Below are 21,809 nucleotides of genomic sequence, written 5' to 3'. Positions count from 1 at the left end.
AGAGCCCAAGGTTTCTACTGGTTATGCTGAATGAGGGAAACCATTGAGCCTAAGTTCCTTTGAGTCTGGCTTACTTCGCTTAATATGATTTTTTCTAAGTTTTTCCATTTCCTAACAAATGGGGCGATGTCATTCTTTCTGACAGCAGCATAGAATTCCATTGTGTACAAATACCACATCTTGTGGATCCATTCATCAACTGAGGGACATCTAGGTTGGTTCCATATCTTCGCTATGGTGAATAATGCTGCAATGAACATTGATGTGCTGGTGGATTTAGTATGCCCTAGTTTCTGGATGGTTGGGTAAATGCCAAGTAGTGGAATTGCAGGGTCATAGGGAAGCTCTATGTTTAGCCTTTTGAGGCACTGCCATACTGCTTTCCATAGTCTCAAGTGGTTCATTTTTAATACTGGAGAGACTTCAACCATATAACTGATCTGTGAAGTAACAAGAGACCAAGAAAGCTGTTATTCTAGCAATTCTATCTTTGTGATCAAAAACAAAGAAAAAGAGGATAATGTAGACTAAGCCTGAACATGGTTCTACAACTATGTACCACCTCACTGCCCTTTCGGTTGGAATTGGAAAAACTGTACCATTAATGCAGCTATTGTATTTCAGAACTAAATCTATCTGTGGTAGTAGATGTATCTTTCCAATTTAAACTGCTATATAAATAAAATGAGAAAAAACAAACCAATATATCAAATCTGGTGTCTTGCAGAGTATATTTCACAGTTGTCCTGTGAATACTTTCGAAATTGTCTCTGTTGTAGTGGAAAATTCCCATAGGCAGTAAACAACTTACTTTGTTTTTGTTGTTGTTGTTGTTTGTTCATTTGGGTTTTTTTTAACACAGTTTTTCAATGTGATGAGAATCTGTGAGTGAGTTCCTTTAGAAACTTCAAGCATCTTTTTGCTTATGAAAGTTTTTAGTCCTAGATGTAATTTGGTAGCTATCTCAAGTGCTGGCTGAAAGCTGGAGAGGACCAAAGGAATTCTAAATGAATTTCAAAGGCACTTGGGAAAATTGTGCTTCCAGGACACATCCCCACAAAGGGAAAATATCGGTGTAATCTACCACAGAAAGAGGAATGACAAATGTGAAGTCAATAGTGTAACCTTTAGGTAGGTGGCCGCTTGATACGTTTGGGGAATGAGATGCATTTGAGTTTAAATGGCAATAAACAATACAGATCAGTCTTCTGTGCATGATTGGATGTCATTTTCCAGGTCTAATTCGTCTGCAAGAGCTCATCAAAGCTCCCTCCAGATATAACATTAAAATCAAAATTCGCCAGCTGCCCTCCGGGAATAAAGATGCCAAGCCTCTACTCAAGGAGATGAAGAAGGGCAGGGAATTCTATGTGATATTTGATTGTTCGCATGAAACAGCTGCTGAAATCCTGAAGCAGGTAAGAGGATGTGGGGAAGAGATAGAAGACTGGGGGAGACACCATTTTTGCATTCTCAAAAGTGTCATCTGCTTTTCAGATGAGAAAACTGCAGTACTCCAGAATGTCCTAAAGCTTACAATTTTCAGAACATTTTTAAGAGCCAAATGCTTAGGGAGTTTAGTTTAGTACTAGATGGATGTTTCTCTGTGTATATGAGATAAAATGTGGGCCCTGCCAACAGAAGATGAGAGAATCAAGGTAGTATTTCAAGGTCATTCAAATAACTACTTTCTTAACATCTCTAACAAAGATTGAACCAGCTGTCATGCAACCAATGTCTGAGTTACCCTAAAATATTCTCTCTGCAAGATGTATCTGGTCAAATATGCAGGATTCTAAGCACAGTTAAATAAAAAGCAAGAGGGGGGAGGTTAGAGGTACAGAAGAGCCAGTGTTGTCCCATAGCTCACATCTGTAATTCAGAGGCTGACATATGAGGATCAAAGTTTAAAAGTAGCCCAGGCAGAAAAGACTTTGTAAGTCTTACCTCCAATTACCATTAGAAAACTGGAAGTGGAGCTATGGCTTCAAGTAGTAGGGCATTAGCCTTGAGCACAAGAGCTCAGGAATATCTCTCAGGCCCTCAGTTCAAGACCCATGACTGATAGATAATAAAAAAGGGAGGTGAGAGGACAAGAGAGTCAGAGAAAGATGTTTTTCTTTTCTACTTCCTATAGACAAAGAACTTCTATCCTTTTATCTTCACAGATAATGTGGCTAGAAATACCTAGTCAGTCTATTCAGATGAAACATGATACTATAGATTAAAAATAACAACAATAATAAAGTAGCAATTACTGAGCCCTTAATTTTATGCTTAAGTGAGTCAGTCTCACTTCAGTGTATTCCCCAGGGCCTTTGGACAGTATCTGGAGACATTTCTGATTGTCATATTTGAGAGCTGGACACTCTATTAGCAACTGGTGCTTAGTGATCAAGAATTCTCCTCACCACCTCATTCATCAAATGCTAGACAGAAGATGATAGGAGAATCAGTAATAAATGATTTTTATGTGACAACCTGGGTAGCTCTTTATATGTTAGGGGTTATTGCCATGAAAGCTAATGTTGTTCCCTAAAAATAACGCAACGTACTATTGTGTTCCTTCATTAAAATCTGTGCAGTTGCTGTGTGGTTGATTTGGAATAGGCAGTCATTGCATACATACCAGCCTCCCTCACCACAGTCAAAACTGTTCATCTCTTTTCCTAGAAGAACTTTCTTTGGTCATCTGTCCTGACTCGCTCATGCTCTGTCTCCATAGACAGACAATATCTCTGTAATCATTGATTTCAGAATTCAGGTCTTAATTACACTGTAAGTACACAGTCCAAAAAGTTAACCAGATGTCAGCATTGGCTATCAGATTGCTACCCTTTAAAAATTCCATTGGGCACCTGATAGTACTTGGATAGGGTTTGGTTGTGTCTGTCAATGTTTTGTGTTGTGGGAGGTTGTTGATTCTTGGTGTGGTCCTGGTGGGGATGGTGCCTAGTGGAAGAGAATGTCATCATCAAGGTGAGTTCTTCAGAAGGGACCCAGGGATCCATATAGTTCTCATGGGACCCTGTTTAGTCCTCACATAGGTTGATTGATATAAAGAGAACATCCCTGGCTCCTGCCTCTCCCTGGCTTCCTGTCTCATTCTGTGATCTCTCTCAGAAGTGCTCCCAGTATTGTCGTGTCCCCAACTGAGAAGCCTTTGCCAAAAGCCAAACAGATGGAGCTGTCCAATGTTAGATGTTCAGGCTCCAAAACTATGCCTCCAAAAACATGTTCACCCACTTTACAATTCGCCAGACTCATGCATTTGCCTATAACCAACCAGGTTTGACTGATCTAATCCTCTTGTGCAGAAAGACACAAAGGGACCCCTCCAGAACCACACACCCAGTTGCTCTCTCCACCATGACGTGTTACTTCTCTAGGTAGACAAAAGCATTGTTGTTATTCCCTTCTAGATGATCATCACAATTACAGTTACTTCAATATTATAATGACCTCTTAGGCAGAAAGCAAGCATATTGCAATGATGTCCATAACTAAGGAATTTAAAGTTAAATAAATACAATCAACAATCTTGTAACTTAAAGCTTCATTTGCGACTCAAGACAGTTGATCAAATTAGGTAATGGTGTGCAGTTCAGAATGGAGAAAACCACCCAGAGATGTTATGCGTAGCTCTCAAAATGCAAAGAAGCATTTCTTCCCAGGAGCTTGTAATACAGGATTGGAGGACTTCTGTTATATTCAAGAGGATAATTTGCTAATTTGACTTCTGCTTGCACCATGCCATTGAGCTCACAAAGCCCTCCATCTCTCTCCCAAAAGAGAAATAGTGGTCAATATTCTGGTTTCTCTTCGGATCATACAAATCTTTTGCCTTTCACCAAAAGAAGTAGTAGGCCACAGGATGGACTGCTATATTTTCCCCTCTCTTTTAAAAACTAAACATTGCATCCCATTGCAAAAAGTAGCTCCTTTCCAGCATGCTAGAGATTCCATTTTCCTAGGAATAATTAAAACCAAAAGAAAGTCCTGTAGAAAAGGGAAGGGGGGAAACAAGATGAGGAGGGGTGGGGGAGGGAAATGGGGACAAAAACATGAGAAGGGGTATCAATATGTATGAAGTAATGCACCTTCTGTCTGGTGAATATAACTGTAACCCTTCTATTAATTACAATAAAAATGCAAAAAAAAAGAAAGAAAGAAAGAAAGAAAGCCTCGTAGGGAAGAAGGATTGGCAGAACCTTGAAGTGAGTATGAGCACCATTTCCCCTCCATTCTCTCTTCTGGTTCATCTTGTATCCTTCCAGTCCTTTCAGTAGTAACTGAGGCTTTGTGGAAAGGACAGAAGAGACATACTCTATGACATGTGAAGACCCAACTATCCTTCCTAAAATCACCGCATAGCACCCAGGTTGGCTTCATGGGATCCCCTTGGCATTCCAGAGCCTATTGTGGTTGAAAATTTTATATTGGATATCTCAGGAGTTTTTACAGTGGTGAAAATGTCATCTGAACACTTGTGTGATTCAATTTAACCTAGGACCAACACCTACAGAAACAGAATATCCATCCAGAGCTGTCACTGGATGTTTGCTGGGAGGAAGAGGTAAAGGAGTCATCTCTCAAACAATCATTCTACATGAGGAAAAGGCCCCCTTACTGGAGACCTTAGCAGGTCTAATATTGACACTAGCATGATCCATCATCATGTCACACCATCTCAAGAAACCCTGAAGTGAGTCTTTTAGTCTCTTCACTTCCTAGTTTAGAGAATCGAGAGTCCAATAGGCTAAGTAGTCCACTCAAAGTCATTCTGCAAAGCCAGGTTGTCATCTGGTCTACCATACGGCATGCTAGGAGCCCGGGTGTTCACTTCATCATTAACCACCCAGAAATATCTAGGGAATAACACCCCTACTTGTGGACTTGTTTCTTTTACAGGAGATTGATATTAATAGTTTTTAGTCTGTGTGTGTGTGTGTGTGTGTGTGTGTGTGTGTGTGTATGTGAAAATCTTTGCAGAGACTATTTTCTCTGCCAGGTCTGCTTGGCTTTCTCCTCCACTGTATTTCCCATCATTGTTCATCATTTTCCTGTACCTCTATCATAGTTTTCTACTTTTTAATGATTCAGAAAAAAAAGAAATTAAATGCACTTTAAAGAAGGTATTTGACATTTATCTAAAAGTTTAAAAATGGAGAAAAGTCTATAGTTATTCTTGGGCATGTTAATCACTTGGCAAAGTAATTATTTCTATTCATATTGAACAAGTACTATATGATGAGAATCTGAAAAGTTATTTCCCCAAAAATTAGTTCAAAATTCAAATGTCAAGACTTGATTAGGCTCCAGAGAAGCAAGGCTTTCATATGAACAAACTGTCTTTGGAAATGTCTATAGTCACAGAATTACTCCCCAACAACCAGCAGGCCATGTGATCTATTCCTTGACTCACCTTACCCTTGAACTACCTCCCAGCAGATGTCCTGATGTTTGAAAGCATGCTACTTCTTCATCTGTTTACCTCTCATTTTTCCACCACTCCCTGAGGTCTCTCTTTACCGCTACTGTTACACACTTGCTGTCATTCACACTGGGTGATTCTACCATGGGGGTAGCTGATAGCAGATGAGTTTAAAAAAGTAAGGGAAAGATATTAAGACCTTTCCAATTTGTGTCTGGCCCAGTTCTTGGTATTAAATAACTATCTCATTTAACTGATACATTGACACTTGACATGCTTAGTGTTAATCTTCTTTGGAGATTGAAAATTGAAGCTTAGTGAGCATATTAATTTTATCTATTTTCTACTGGCCTGGTCTTAATGCAGACACACAAACCTACAAGATCTGACCCTGCTTCTTTCTTCCCTAGAGGTGTAGCCAGGCTGTAGCCTCCAATACCTGCCGTAACCAAGTCCGATTTGGCTATTTAACACAGAATCCTCTTTCTATATCACAGTCTTTCCGATCTGCCCTTGACAGAGCCTAGAAAACTTCATTCACCCTGAAGTGGGCTTTATGATTATCTCTTGAAAAATAAGAGTAAAAGAGCCTTTCTCAATACCTCTACCCCTATATTTTACCTAGTTTGTTCCATAACTTTATTAAAATAGGTAGTTAAGACATTTACTCATGAGTTTTCTGAAATTCTTGCTATACAGTAAGTTCTAAAAGAACCAAGTCTTCTTTGTCTTTTCCTATAAATCCCCAACTCCACCTATACTATTTGATACTGAGTATCTCATGTATCTCTTTTGAATGGGAATCTATGTTAGAAGTTTTCTAACATAATTTTTGCAAGTTTTTTTTTTTCCAGCCCAGGCACTTCAATCCTCACTACTCAGGAGGCTAAGATCTGAGAATTTCGGTTCAAAGCTGTCTCTAGGCAGAAAACTCCCCAGGAGACGCTTATCTCCAATTAAGCGCTCAAAAAACCAGAAGTGGCACTGTGGCTCCAGTGATAGAGCTCTAGCATTGAGCCCAAAAAGGCATAGAGCCAGTGGCCAGGCTTTGAATTCAAGCCTCACAACTGATCATGAAAATAGTTATTTCCCCCCAAATGAGCTCAGAGTTTAAATACTGAGACTTGAATAAGCTCCATATCCATCAAATCTCCATAAACCATCTTCTTTAACCTCATTCAGGGTGCTGTGCTCCCAACTCTTGTAGGTATCTCCCCACAGCCTCTGTTCCCTCAGAACAAAGGCTCAATCTTCTCCACAATCAGACCTTATTAAGAAGTTAGAATACATTGAAGACCATGGAAATGAAAGTTGATTCTTTGGAAAAGTGCACAGTTTTCCTATGGTAGAACAGAGTAATAAGCAAGCCTTTCTTCTCAGAACAGCAGCCTGTGTGCTAATAGAGAGACGACCCCCACAACCCCTCGCCCATGTTTCATCCAGCAGGGTAGCTTCAGAGGAGCTTAGCCAATTTCCTAAGCTGGAGAGCTGCCAGTGGTTGAGCTAGAACACAGGTTCCAACCCAAGAAACCTGTTCCATGGTTCATGAAGAAAGGTGTCAGAAGAGGGTCGTTTTCAACATTTGTGGCAAGGATATTAAGCTCGAGTTGAGCCCTTAGTCCCCATAAAACATTTAGTATGGAAATATTTTCAAAAATTATGTTCTATTTGTTTCTAATCATATCTGCCTCGTCATGCAGTTTTTTTCCTTCTGCTTTTGTTTTTTCATTTTATGTAAAAAATAAGGTAAATAAGGAAATACATTTTTTAATGCTTGGCTTCTCAGCTAGAAAGTCTAATGGCAACACTGATTAATCAAGTAATTTTTTGCATTGATTCTTTTCTCGTATATGTTGTGCCCACTGGCTGTGATGCGAGTAAATGGAAATGATTGGGTTCATTTAATTCCACATTTCCTCAGGACAAGAGCAGCTATCAGTCTTCATCTCACAGGATAGAAAGCATCAGATCAGTATGATTGTTGTTCTTAAGGTACTCTGTTACTTCTTTTCTCTTTTTTTCCCCTTATGGTTAATCTCATATGGTTACTGTATCTGACTTTGGTACCTGGTATATTGTATCTACATTAATTAATTAATTTGAAATAGGGAAGGGAAGGGGGAGAATAAGATGATTGGGAGGGGTGGGGAAGTGAAACGAGGACAAAACCATGAGAGAGGGTATCAGTGTGCAAGAAGTAATGTACCCACTACTTGACGAATGTAACTGTAACCCCTCTATACATTACTCTGACAATAAAATTAAAAACTTAAAATTTAAAATAAAGGAAAGTATCAGATCACACAGAACTACATTATGCAAAGAGACTGCAAAGCCTAAATCAGGTTTCTTCTTTCTTTCCTTTTGTTTTTCTTTGTTGTTGCTGTTTGTTTGTTTTTTATTGTGACAGAACTCGCGCTTGAACTCTTGGTCTTGTGCTCTTGCTTGGCTTTTTTTACTCAAGAGTGATGTTTTACTCCTTGAACCACACCTTCACTTCTGGCTTTCTGTGAGTTAAGTAGAAATTAAAGGCGCTCAGATTTGTCTGTGTGGGCTCACTTTGAACTCAATCCTCAGATCTCAGCCTTCTTAATAGCTAGGATGACAGGCATGAGCCACTGACTCCTAGCTTAAGGATGGATTTTAAGTCCATCATTTCTAAATGTAAACACCTAGAACAGGCCAAACTTCTTAGTGGTTATTTTTTTTTCAGTGAACACTTTACCTATCCTAGGCACAGTGCTGAACATATTTAAGGCACCAATCATTTAAGTATTATAAGAAAACTCTGTTTCATAACTTATCCAATGTCATACAGCCTGTAAGTAAGTAGTAAGACAGGGATTCAAAATTTATCTCAGGACTTAAAGGAAAACGTTCTGTCTTGCTCCTGTTATGAATGACAAAAGGCCTATTCTTTGTGTAATGGAACCTGAACACGTTTTCCTCTGGCCTGTACTCCTTGCATGCAGTTGTATCATTTCACGCTTGAGCATCCTGTCTTGTCTACCTATCCCAAGGCCCAAAGACACGCTGTATATCAACGGCTCTGTGGCCAAGAAGATAATGCTGTGCAGATACAACACAGAAATCTATTCTTTCATCCAGCAATATTCTGCTGAGGTGATAGAGATATAGCAGTGAAGGCAGTAACAACTCAAATCTGAATCTCTGTCCCTTGAGGCAAAAAAAAAAAAGAGAAGTGCATGTCCCTAGAGTATAGTTATCCACTGCCTACAAACTAGTCTGAAACCATGAAATTACTTTCTGAACTAAAAAGGGACTGTGAATAGAATCCCAGACCAAAGCCTGCAGTTGTGAATATTGCTCTTTTCCTAGTCAAAATAACCCCATTTATTTGGTGCTTATTATGCTAACATATGTTTTACAGAGGACCAGAATGGTTTCTTTTTTTCTTTTTTTTTTTTTTTTGCCAGTCCTGGGCTTAAGCTCAGGGCCTGAGCCCTGTGCTTGGACTTTCTCAATGCTAGAGCTCTACCACTTGAGCCTCAACACCAATTCCAGCTTTTTTCTATGCATTTGGTACCAAGGAATCGTACCTGGGTCTTCGTGCATGCTAGGCAAGCACTCTACCATTAGGCCAAACTCCCGGCCCTAGAATGGTTTCTTTTTATTTGCTCCACATTTCCAACTACAGATGAGAAAAATGAGTCTCTGGGTCCTGTAGTGGATGGCAGAGCAGTAATGTTGAACTTCGTATGGGCTGACACAATCACTACCTGAGTAGATCAGACTCTGAGCATGCTCTTCTGAGCAAGTCAGTTGATTCCTCTTCAACACATTCATATATCTCTAGATAGGGTTATTGACTGGGAATCTTTTCAGCACCAATCCTCAACATGTATCTGTGCTCAGTGATTTTTCTACTAGCATCTAGACAAGCAGAATTTGCAATGAATTGCAAAAATAATTAAACCATACATTTCTATTATTATTTAAAGGTGATGTACAGAGGGTTACAGTTATATAAGTAAGGAAAGTAATGCATTTCTTGTTGAACAGTGTTTTTAAAAAAATCTCAAGTCCTCTGGTAATCTATGAGTCAAGTAATTGGTGAATCTATTACTTTGGAAAAACCCTGGGCCGGGAGTTTGGCCTAGTGGTAGAGTGCTTACCTAGCATGTATGAAGACCTGGGTTTGATTCCTCAGTACCACATAAATAGAAAAAAAAAAAGCTGGAAGTGATGCTGAGGCTCAAGTGGTAGAGCTCTAGCCTTGAGAAAATCCAAGGACAGTGCTCAGGCCCTGAGCTCAAGCCCAGGACTGGCAAAAATATTAAAAGAAAAGAAAAATTCCAACAATGTAGTAATGATGGATTTCAATTTACACTAACTGAATGATAATTTGTAGTATATTATACAATTAGTTTGGCAGTACATTCTCATCCTGATTATTTTTCTCTCAGGTTGATATTAAACTTTATTCATAGTCTTTGAACTTATAGTTAATCTTAGTTCTAAGAAGAAATTCATAGATATGCAATGTATAGATACAGATCTATGAATAGATTGACCTTTGTGGATAACCAACAATCTACAGAAAATATTTCATTTAATGACAGTGAAACTCACATAAGAAATCTAAAAGCTTCAAAAAAGTAGAGTTTTAAAAGGACTAAGATGACTACCTGAAGAATGTAACTATAACCCCTCTATTTATTACCCTAACAATAAAATACAATTAAAAGTAAATAAATAAAAATAAATGGACTAAGATGTATTTAACTTGGCTTAGGGAACAAAATAAATCATATATAAACATGATGATGATTAATGATATATAGATAATGAATAGATAGAACATAGATAGATCTATGCAAATATATGTATATTATGGTATTTCATTCTAGACACATAAAAATTTGGCTTTACTGAAAGATAAACAAAAAAATTCTTGTGGCTATAGAAATAAGGATACTTCAGAAAAATGTCTTGATGGAAGTTAACACTGTAGCTCAAGTGGTATAGAGGGGGTAGCCTTGAGCTAAAGAGCTCAATGGGCCGGGAGTTTGGCCTAGTGGTTAAAGTGCTTCCCTAGCATGCATGAAGACCGGGGTTCGATTCCTCCGTACGACATACATAGAAAAGAGCTGGAAGTGGTGCTGAGGCTCAAGTGGTAGAGCTCTAGCCTTGAGAAAACCCAAGGACAGTGCTCAGGCCCTGAGCTCAAGCCCAGGACTGGCAAAAAAAAAAGAGCTCAAGGACAGTGCCCAGGCCCAGAGTTCAAGCCTTATGACCAACAAAATAAATAAATAAATAAGTTTATTTTTTAAAAAGAAACACGTCTTGACAAAATCAGGATTGAATATATTGAAGTACTATACATCTTAATCCTTTGGTAAGGATTTAAAATTTAAGATTTAAGGAATCTTTTGGTTTAACTGAGGAGATGGATCTGCCCTGAATCTATGAGTCTATAGCATCAACCAGATGTTTGTGAAAACCTACAGATGTAAAAGGTAAATAAAAAAAAGTACTCCTATACATGAATCACACTTTCTCCAATCCTTCAAATGTGCAGGAATTTTCCCAAGAGGTTTTCCTCGGGACTATAGCCATGCCTTCCCCTGTACTAAGATTTATCTTGAATTTTCACCTTTATTCAGCTAACACATTGGAAGTCTGATTTGTTTTGTTTTGATTTGAAGACAGAATGTTTTCAGGTAGCCCTGGCTGGCCTCAGACTCACTCTCTAAGTTAGTCTGGTCTCTACCTCACGAGCTTCCTAGGTTTTTCTGTGGAATGCTGCGACTATAGGTGTGTGCCACCATGCACAAACGCTTTTAGAAGGTGATCATGTGCCAAGTGCAGTGCTGATGTAAAAAGGGACCGCGTATGACCCTACAAGTGCAGGACTTGTAGAAGGAGAAAGTACGAGTGTGTGCTTCACATCATTCTGAGCAGCCCATGACAATGCAAGGTGGGTGTCGAACCTGCATTGATGCAGAAGACATTCCACACATTATAGATTGTCATCCCCGATAAAACTTCTGCTTCTGGATCCTACCTCTACCTCCCCGCATCACATCTGACATTACACCATGGTAATAGGTCCTAGACTTTCTCCCAGCCAGGTGTTCCACTCTTCCTATGTGGTGAAGGTCAAGCAGAATGTTATAGAATCTCTGCAGACTGAACATCTGGGTCTTGCTCTACACATGTCATAGTTTTATCTTCTCTGATGCTTTTTTGGAATCCAGAAATACCATACAATTATGCAAGGCAGAAACCTAGAAATCCAGATGGATTGCATTAACAACCCTTCCTACCTCCAAATTAAGCAACTAGAGATTCCACCCTCTGAATATACCTTAGACCAACCTCCCTTTCTCCAGAAATTTCTTCTATCTGTATTGTTCTCTTTGTCACTCTTCCCACTCCTGTTCCCCTCGCAGCCTCTAGGGAATCTCAGAGGCTGCTCATTTCAAGTAAAACCGACTTTATCTTCTTAGAGAGTGTTCTACCACTGGGCTAAACTTCCAGTTCTTCTGTACTTTCTTAATGGAAATGTAGCCACAAGGAAGATTGGAGTTCTTCCCAAACCTCACCAAACATATTCAAAAACTATAAGAAAAATTGGATCTAGATCTAATTAATTCTAGCACCTAGAGATGTCATACCAGAAATCCATGAAGGTTTGGATTCCTTCAAAAGCACACTAGCAAGTGGGGCACCTTCCAAGACTTTCAGCACCTTTGTAGCCTCTGGACAGGAGATTCCCTCAAAAGTATTGGCTATTGGCTCCCAGCTACTTGGAAGGCAAGGGTCAGAAAGACTGTAGTTTAAGGCCTAAAGTTAGTGAGACTGACCACACTCAATCTCCAAGCAAAGCATGCAAGGATCATAATGGTTCATCATGAGTAGAAAGGCCCCATCGGAAAAACAACTAAACCAAAAGTGGTGAAGCATGTGCCTAGGAAATGTGAATTCTTGATTTCAAACCACAACATTAACAAAAAATAAAAGAGGTAAATGGGCAATTTACTGAGCTTTCTCTCAGCTTAATAAGCACAGTTATGGATCTAGCTGTGCGCTCCCTCAAAACAACCACATTCTTTTATTTGGCTTCCTGGAATACATTGGGATTTAATGGTTTTGCTACCACCTATACCTCTAATGGTAATTAATACAGTACAAAGATCCCAGTGTTTAAGTCATTTAATGTTATAACTATGTTTTGTCCCTTAAATCTACACATTGAGGTTATCCCTTTCTTTCCAATTGTATGAAAAGAAACATTCACCATACCAGACATGTTCTTTCACTAAACAAATAGTATCTGTCCTAATTATTGCTGCAGCTTTAAAATATAAACTTGGTAAATATAAATGAATGGCTCACAATCTTGATGGATATGTCACCTTGAGAGTATTGAATGAAAATCAACATTTAGGACATATCCCAGTCTAGATAAATTCAGAAATGAGACTTAAATATTGGTGTTTATAAAAAGTTCATTCATGATTGTAATACACTGAGAAATATTGCTACATACAATTATTTTCTAAAGCCTGATAGTTTTGAGCAAATCTCCAGAGCAAGCCACCACCTCAAAAAAAAAAACCCTAAGAATCATATTGTCAGCTGAAAAGATATGGCAGGCAATGATATTTCAGGAGACTATGCTGGGCTTGCAAATTCCATCTACCTTGGACTCTTTCTGATGTTAGCTTGTGACTATACCCGTGTCTAACACCCTGATATTATGCTAGGGAGAGGACAGAAACTTTTCAAATGTCCAACCCTAGACCAAAAAAAAATTGTCTACCTCGTGTTGCTTAAGATCCTTGTTTTAGTGTTGATGCACCAAGATGTGTGCAATTGTCTGCACCATAATCATGGAAAGCTGTGGAAATAAGATCGCTTGGTTTTCTTTTGCTATTGTAAAACATGATCACAAATTTAGTAGCTTAAAGCAGTAGTTCTGGAGATTGAAAATGCAGGTATTGGCAGGGCTGTTTTCTTCTGTAGTCTGAGGTAGCAATCCGGTTCCTTTTTTCTAGCTGCTAGCAGCTGTCCTGGTTTCTTGGCTTATGGGACGCATATCCCCCGTCCCTTTCCATTCTCAGCTCACTTTGTTTCTCTAACCTCCATCTGACAAGATCAATGTGGTTCCAATATGCCTTCTCAGATCCTTCATGGAAATTGCCTCATCCCCAAGTTCTTCATATAGTCAAATTATTAAAAAGTATCTTTTGCCATGCAAAACAACATATTAATAGTTTCTGGAAGTAGGACAGGGACATCTTCAGGAAACCATTATTCCACTTAATTCAGAAGAAAGTAGGAACTTTGGTATGCTGTCTTTTTCCTGGGATCCATTGCCATTTTCTAAGCAATTTACTCTTCCTCTGGAAATAGAAGTTCACTTGTTATGGCATAATTTCTTACAACAGAGATTTATTGAAAAGTCTACTTAGACTTATATAAATCTGCTGGCAATCAACATTTAAAAAGTTGTGTGGCCCAAGTAGCATTCTGCTCAGAAGAGAGGAAAACATGGCTGAAAATACCACAGCTGCCAAACAGAAAGAAGTGGACCCTGGAGGTCACAATTCCATCTTATATTGCTGCTCTGAGGCTTCATATCACTCAACTAGTTTCTGGAAGATGCTTACACTGAAAGAACTTATTTCTATCTTGAGGTAGAACTATTATTTTAGTCACATTGCATGTTATACATTTGGAAGTTATTCACTTGAAATTATTGACTAGAAACCATGTCTGATGGCTGAAAATTCATCCTGATATTGAGAAGGCTATAAAAGAAGCACTATACTTCAGGTGAGTCAATATAAACTTCGGAGGCACCTATTTTTCAATGGAGAGAAGCAGCAATAAAAACCGATATAAATATTACAAGAGCACTTCAGAATTGCCTAAGAGAACTCCAGGCTCTATTTTAAGCATTTGCTACTACAACAGCAGCATAATGCCAATTATTTGTGACATGTAGTGAAACCTTAATGATGGATGCCAAGAACTTGTGGATAATAATTTTTACAGCTGTCTCCATGTAGTGCTTTGCTCTCTGAGAAATGATACTGACTTCTTCAGAGACTCAGATATGTCAGTATCTGATCCAAGGATGTTGCAAGTATCTTAAAGGTGACTCTATGGATGCCACAGGTATGAGAACCCATAGTTCTTGGCCATCTATACCTAGACCAGATTTAGAAGACAACCTAAATGATGGTTTGGGCAGTCCTCGGGCTGTTGATGTTAACCACACATCAAAATCCTAAGCTATGTGTTTTTTTTAAAATTTTCTTTCATAGTTGCACATGAAACACTAAATGTTTAAATGCTAATGAAATCCAAAATAAAATAGCAATGTCACCTTTGGGGTTACTGGCTTTTTTATTCTTATCTGGAAGATTTTCAGTTTTCTAAATGACTCTCCAAGTTAGCAGGCTCATGATCAATGACTCCATACTTGTTTGTGAATTTTATTTTCAGGAAGTTCAGGGTAAGACTCAAGAGGCATTGAACCAAGCAACTATCTAGGAAGGAGAAGGTAAAAAAAATTGGACATGCTTCAAATCATAAGCACACCTGAAGGACCCACCAGTTCTTTTTGCAATAAAAAGAGCATGTCTGTTGGCTGCCTGCATACTGATTTCTCCGCGTTCATTTATAACATGGAATGCCAAACAAATCAAATGAATATTTGCCTTCAGGAATGAGTAAAGCAATATTAAAAATAATGAGTGAAATGATTGTTTTTAAAAAGTATATGTTTATACTCCCCTCCCGGTGGTCAAAAGCTTTCATAATGAAATGGAAAAAGATCCTGCACAAATGAAAACTGTAAAGATACCTTTGTGTTTCGTGGTTTTCTTTTTTTATTCCAGAAATGTATTTTAAGCATCAGTGTCCAGCTCTATAATTTAACATGGAAACTGACTTAGGTCCCTTTCAAGGGGTAGTCTTCATTTCAATTATACTATCCAGTGGATACAGTGAAAAATTGGATCCCTGACTGACCCTGGCAGACCAGCTCTTTAAGCTCAAATGATATAAGAGTCCAGTAACGAGACCTCACCATGCATGGCTCTAAATGTTATTGATGGCCCGAAAGCAAGTCTGCCTTTTCAAATCTCTTTGTACGCCCTGTCTTGTTATCACCATAGAAGTGACTTTGGTGCCATTGGCTCATGATTCATCGTGAGAGCTTGCCATCATTTGTCTTACCTTCATGGCATTACAATTTCACTAAATACCCTGTGGATTCCATGGTGGCAGAGGCTCCAGTGTCTGATTAGTCTTGATGCTTTGTTATGTGCTGTTGTGAGTCTCTTCTTTATTCCTCACTTCCCTTAAATGTAAAATTTTTCTAGCTTGTGAATTTTAGATACTTTTAAAGATCTCTGACAAGCTGTGACACCATTCCCTAGACGTTTCAACATGCATTTTTTCATATATTTTTATTGTAATTAATAGAAGGGTTACATTGCATTCATCAGATAGAAGGTACATTACTTCACAAATATTGATACTCTTTCTCATGTCATGGTCCCCATTTCCCTCCTCCCCTCCCCCTGCACAACTTGATTTCCCCCCTTCCCTCTCCTATTTCAAATAACCAATTAAGCATATATAAAATGTATCAGATAACAAGGTAAAATATTGTAACAATATGAGATAACCAAGGGATAGCAAGAGAGATGAGAGATAACATAGTACATTGAGGACAACAATCACTCATTATATGGCCTTTGTTTCTATATCCTGGAGGTCCTTACATTTAGCGACATACTATATGGCCTTATGTATCTAGATTTTGTTCTGTTGTCAACACCATTTTTAATTAAGGTTCTGAAAGTCTTTTTCTTTCATGCCAATGTCCATGTTTTCCAAAAGCAGCAACTCACGGTCAATTCGGACTTGCCACTCCAGAATTCCAATTTGGAATGAGGGAGTGCTAACTCAACTTCTAGAAGAGGTTTCTCCCTGATATGCAGAACTGACCCAAGTTATAGGCAAAACAACTGTGAAAACTTAATTTCTGAGTCTTCATATAAAGATTTTTTTAAAGAGTATCAATATAGTCCTTTATGTAACATTCCCTCAAAAGGTAAAACTTTTATTTAGAAGATCTAAAAGATGATTTGTAACTTCTGCTGATGCATCCATACTATTTCTAGAATTCTAAAAGTGAGGTCATAGGTGAATAAGTGATCTATTTTCTACCTACTCAATAGCAAACTCCTTTTTCTTCTCTCCCTTACAAAAGAATGTACAAATATGCATATTTACAGAATTTCTGGAACTTTTAAGCTGCCAGATAAGTAACTGAGAATAAGTACTAAAAGACAATGTGAAAGGCTGAGCATGGAGGCTTACAGCCATAATTCTAGTGACTTGGGAGGCAAAAATAGGAAGCTCATGGATGAAAGCCTACCAGGACAATGCATCAGCAGGACTCCATAGAAACAAACAAGCTGAGTATAATGGTCCACAGCTATAAGACCAACAGCACAAGAAATGCAGATAGGAAAGGTTGGTCTGAGGCCAGTCTAAGCAAAAGCACAAAAACCTATATAAACTTAAATTAGAAATAGAAAGGGGTGGGGTCATAATACAATGGTAGAACATTTGTCTATCAGGTGTGAAGTACTAAATTCAGAACTTAGTACTTAGAGACAGATGAAGAAAGGAGAAAGAAAGAGAAAAATGAAATTGATACAAGAAGAATCCCCATCCTTCTATCTATAAATTAATCTTCTCTACCCCAGCTATTTTTGTTGGTCAAGATTACAAAGGAATTGGAGCAAGTTTTCTGAGATGAGCTACACTCCTTCACTAACCCCCACATTGCACTGACATTTCAACAACTAGTGAGTTCTTCCCTGAGAGAAGCAAAATGCCAAAGCTAGAAAACAATAAGTTATATTCCAAGAATGAGACAGATTACTCAGAAGACTAATAGATGAAACCCAGTGTCACCACAAACAACTCCAAGGATACCATGTGTTGAGCATGAAGTATTTTAAGTTTGATCAGGAAATTAAGTCAAGTACAGTCTGATGTAATAAAATGGGATCAAGGTGAGTGCCCTTCTTCCACAGTGGCTACCAGTGGACCTCAGATTTCTGATCTGCTAGGCTGGTGGCTATCTATCCCAAACTCCTCCAGTTTCATGCTCTGGAGCTTTTGCAGCCATTGTGCTGATGCTTTACCTTTTTATAACTTTGCTTCTCCATATTTCTCCCTTGCAGATTTTGTTCATGGGGATGATGACTGAATACTACCACTACTTTTTCACAACTTTGGTAAGTGTCTCAGATAGAAATGCATTCCACATGATTGGAAGCCTCTCCAGACATGACTTCAAAGTGAGGCCCAACCTCACCATGTCAAAGGAGGGATATTAGGAGATTTGTTTTACTATCCTAAGAAACTTGTCAGTCTAATAAAGCTGAATGGTAGGTTTCTTTCTTGCTTTTTGTGAGCATCAATACATTATCCAGAAAGGACAAAATTTCATTAACTAGAAGCAATCAAAAGACAAACAATTCTAAAAGAAGCATTATGTACAACATCTCTATCCTTTAGAACATGCACTGGAGTGTGCCTTAACATTCTTTCATGTTATGTTTCTTTCTTCTAGTGCCCAGAAGACAGTGAGGTTAAGCCAAAGATGTTAGATATCAGCAGGCAATTAGATACATTCCATATTCTGTATTTTGAACCACTAAGGTTTTTTTTTTTTTGCCAGTCCTGGGTCTTGAACTCAGGGCCTGAGTTCAACCCTTACACATGTTTTACTCTTATCCACTCCTCCCTCTCTTGCTTCTTTATGCCACATGTACATAGGGATGCCCCAAAACAAACCCTGAACATTCATTCCTCATTCACAGAATCGTCCTACAATTGTAGAACAAACTAATTTTGAACTTGTTAACGGCACTCATGAGATTCAGTACACGTGCTAGAAGTTTCTGCAAAATATTCTGTAGTTTGAGCAACTTTCCCTCTACTTACTGAATATGCTAAAGGAATTATCTTTGCTAATGCTGTTAATTAAATGTGTTTATTTAAACATTTCCCTCAGGTTCTATTTGAAATCAGCCCTACAGTTACAGGGTTTTTTGTTTTTTTTTTTTTTGTTTTTTGCCAGTCCTGGGCTTGAGCTCAGGGCCTGAGCACTGTCCTTGGACTTTCTCAAGGCTAGAGCTCTACCACTTGAGCCTCAGCACCACTTCCAGCTTTTTCTATATATGTGGTACCAAGGAATCGAACCTGGGTCTTCATGCATGCTAGGCAAGCACTTTAACCACTAGGCCAAGTTCCTGGCCCCTACAGGGTTTTTTTTAACATGTGTACACATAAACATATCTGTTGAAATAAATTAGTTGCTCAAACCTATACTCCTAGCTACTTGGGTGGATGGGAATGATTTATTCAGAATGAGGGACTGGTTGGGCCGGGAGTTTGGTCTAATGAAAGAACACTTGCCTACCATACACAAAGATCCAGGCTTGATTCCTCAGTACCATATACATAGAAAAAAGCCAAAAGTGGTGCTGAGGCTCAAGTGGTAGAGCTATAGCCTTGAGAAAGTCCAAGGACAGTACTCAGGCCCTGAGCTCAAGCCCAGGACTGGCAAAAAAAAAAAAAGCAAAAGCAAAATGAGGGACTAGTTAACAGTAGAGAAAGAGAGAGTAAAAATGAAATCAGCTTTAGAGTGACAGCCCACATGTGAATAAAAAAAAATGAGAGCTATTGCTTCGTAGGCACAGGGTGAAAATAGCTTTTTCGTTGTTGTTTTCATCTATCTGGTTCTCTCTTTCTGTGTTAATCTATTTCGTTCTCATTTGTAAACAGGATATTGGACACGCTAATTCATTTCTGCTTCTTATTACTACTGTACAGGACTTGTTTGCTTTAGATCTGGAACTCTACAGGTACAGCGGCGTCAACATGACTGGATTCCGGCTGCTCAACGTCGACAACCCTCACGTGTCATCCATCATTGAGAAGTGGTCCATGGAGAGGCTGCAGGCCCCACCCAGACCTGAGACTGGGCTGCTAGATGGCATGATGACAGTGAGTAGTCATTTGAAGTCACGTGCTTGAAGTCCTGAGGGGCTGCATCCAGAATCCCACAGGCAGTGAAATGAGAGGACAACTGAGTTTACTGAAAACTGAAAGGATATCATCGCACTGAGAAATGAATTTGGGATTTCTTTTGTCGCGGTTATAACTTGTAACTTGGGTGAGGGAGAAAGGAGGGGGAGGCTTTTCAGGTGTTTTTGAAGGGTATACCTGGCTATGATAAAAAAAAAAAGCTGATCTTTTTCACTTTCTAGCTCCACTTGCTTTAATTGAAGAAGTGGACAAGAGTAGCCACCACTGTCAGTGAAACAAAGAGGAGGCAGGGAAAATGATTATCAGTGGGAATGGGGCCTGAGGAGAGGCCGCAAGATGAGGAGCAATCTGCCTGTGAAGGTTCTGCACTGTCAGAAAGAACCACCTCACCTTTTCCACTTGCTGCAGCTCAGCAGTTGGAAGCAGATGTGGAAAAAATGCCAGATTTACATACAGACTGTGCACTCATGTTTCTGCCTGTCCTAAATACGTACAGACACCCCTCTGCAGACATTGACAGTGCCTAATGCCAGCCATATGTCGCTCTGGAGACAGATGCCAAGTCTGTCTCCTTGCGAGTCAGATAGTCTTCTGAACAGGAAAAAAAAAAATTGCAAATGGCCTCATCAGAGAGCTTCTCGCTAGCGTCGTTTGTCTCCAGTTGTCAAATGCATCTACCCTCACTTTATTTCTCTAATGAAGCTCCTTGGGTGATGAGGAAAATAACAGGAAATAATAACAGAAATGCTTTCTGTAGAGGAGCGGTGGTACCTAAGGGGAAAGATTGGGGAAAGCGAGCAGGTAATAGCATTTTAAATTGGCATAGTATTTCATTCTCCCTTCCCATCATCTAGAGACACACTCTTGCTTTTAAGATGCAATTTACTGATAACTGAAAGGACATCATCTCACTGAAAAATGAACTTGGGATTTCTTTTGTCCCCCCTTTTTCACTGTGATGAACAAATGAAAAGGAGAAATAAATGAATGTGTTAAGTGGTTCTGGATGATTCCATGTTCAGAGTCCCTGACTATTTTTTACAAACCTGAAATAACTTTGAAAACACACAGTGATTTGATAGATAATAATGATGAGAAGCATTTTGGAACAAATGAGCCTTGATGTGATTTAGTGTGTTGCTTTGAATAAAAGCAAGTAGAGAATGTCCTGGGAAATACCACACTGATAAATATACATATATAGGTAGATATATATGTATATTTATTATAAATATATAATGTAAATATTTATATTTTATATTAAATGTAGTATATACTTCTATATATAAAAATATTTATTACATATATATTCACATACGCACACATAGAAGAACATTATCTCCTGCTTCCTGTCAAGATTTCTGCCACAGGATGAGCCTTTACCCAAGCAACCTTGACAGTCCACAGTTTGAAATAGCTTTCACAGAGATTGTGTATTTGTGCCAAACATGAAATATATACATGGTATATTTTAATTTACCAAAAAGGTATCTGTGTTCAATTTTCCTGAGCCAATAGAATAGTTTACACATATAAACCAAGATAACCATAGTACAAGGCAACAAAACTGTGTGATTTAGACAGAATTGGGCAGGGCACATATATCAGTTCTGCCTGCTTCCATGCCATCAGAATTTTGCACTCCCTGGGGCTGTTGCCAGTGACCTGAGCTGATGGCAGCCTCATCATGGAGGAAATACAGTGACACTAGGTCCCAAGGGCTAAAGATATCCCAATCTGTGCAGAGTTATCAAGCTGACTTCTTACCTCTATTACTATGACTCTGAACTCTAAAAGGGTAAATAAGCCCTTGCCAGACCAGAAAAGGGTATTTCACGACAGTGCTATAAATGTAGTGACCTACTCATGTTAGGTCAGGGGAACATTAAACAAACAAAAGCGACAGCACAAGGCACTCACTGAAAACCAGATGCAACCACCAAGCAGATCCACGGCATCAAAAGTGAGTTCAGGAAGCCTGCTCTCAACCACTATTGTTTTATCCAGAATCTTCATTACATCTCAATCTTTTCTATTTTACCTGGATGTGGTTAATTTTAGGGGTGGAACCTGTATCATGGTGAGGTCAAAGTTCTCCTATAAACAACTCTAGTGAACCCAGAACCGAGCTAAGAGAGCTGATCACACAGCCTAAAGCTCAGAGCCAATGTTAAGACATATTTTTTTTTCAAAAGCAAACTCTTTCTTCTCCACTCTAAGGCTAAAAAAATGGTTTCAACTCCCTCAGTTTCTAAGACCC

At 38.8% G+C, this 21,809-nt stretch overlaps 1 protein-coding gene across 7 annotated transcripts in view; it reads left to right on the top strand.

Annotated features, from left to right (window-relative positions):
- Grik1 (glutamate ionotropic receptor kainate type subunit 1) overlaps positions 1-21,809 on the top strand; it is a 353,747-nt gene that overhangs the window by 228,629 nt on the left and 103,309 nt on the right. For all 7 annotated transcript variants that reach the window (XM_090348515.1, XM_090348492.1, XM_090348500.1 and 4 more), the window contains exons 4-6: positions 1,237-1,418; positions 17,677-17,730; positions 19,334-19,507. In XM_090348515.1, coding sequence (XP_090204641.1) covers positions 1,237-1,418; positions 17,677-17,730; positions 19,334-19,507 — 410 coding nt within the window. The remainder of the gene's footprint in view (positions 1-1,236; positions 1,419-17,676; positions 17,731-19,333; positions 19,508-21,809) is intronic.

The sequence above is a fragment of the Megascapheus bottae genome, chromosome 1 (genome assembly GCF_031878675.1).
Source record: "Megascapheus bottae isolate mThoBot1 chromosome 1, mThoBot2.hap1, whole genome shotgun sequence".
Lineage (NCBI taxonomy): Eukaryota > Metazoa > Chordata > Mammalia > Rodentia > Geomyidae > Megascapheus > Megascapheus bottae.
This window is presented reverse-complemented; position numbering and strand designations above follow the sequence as displayed.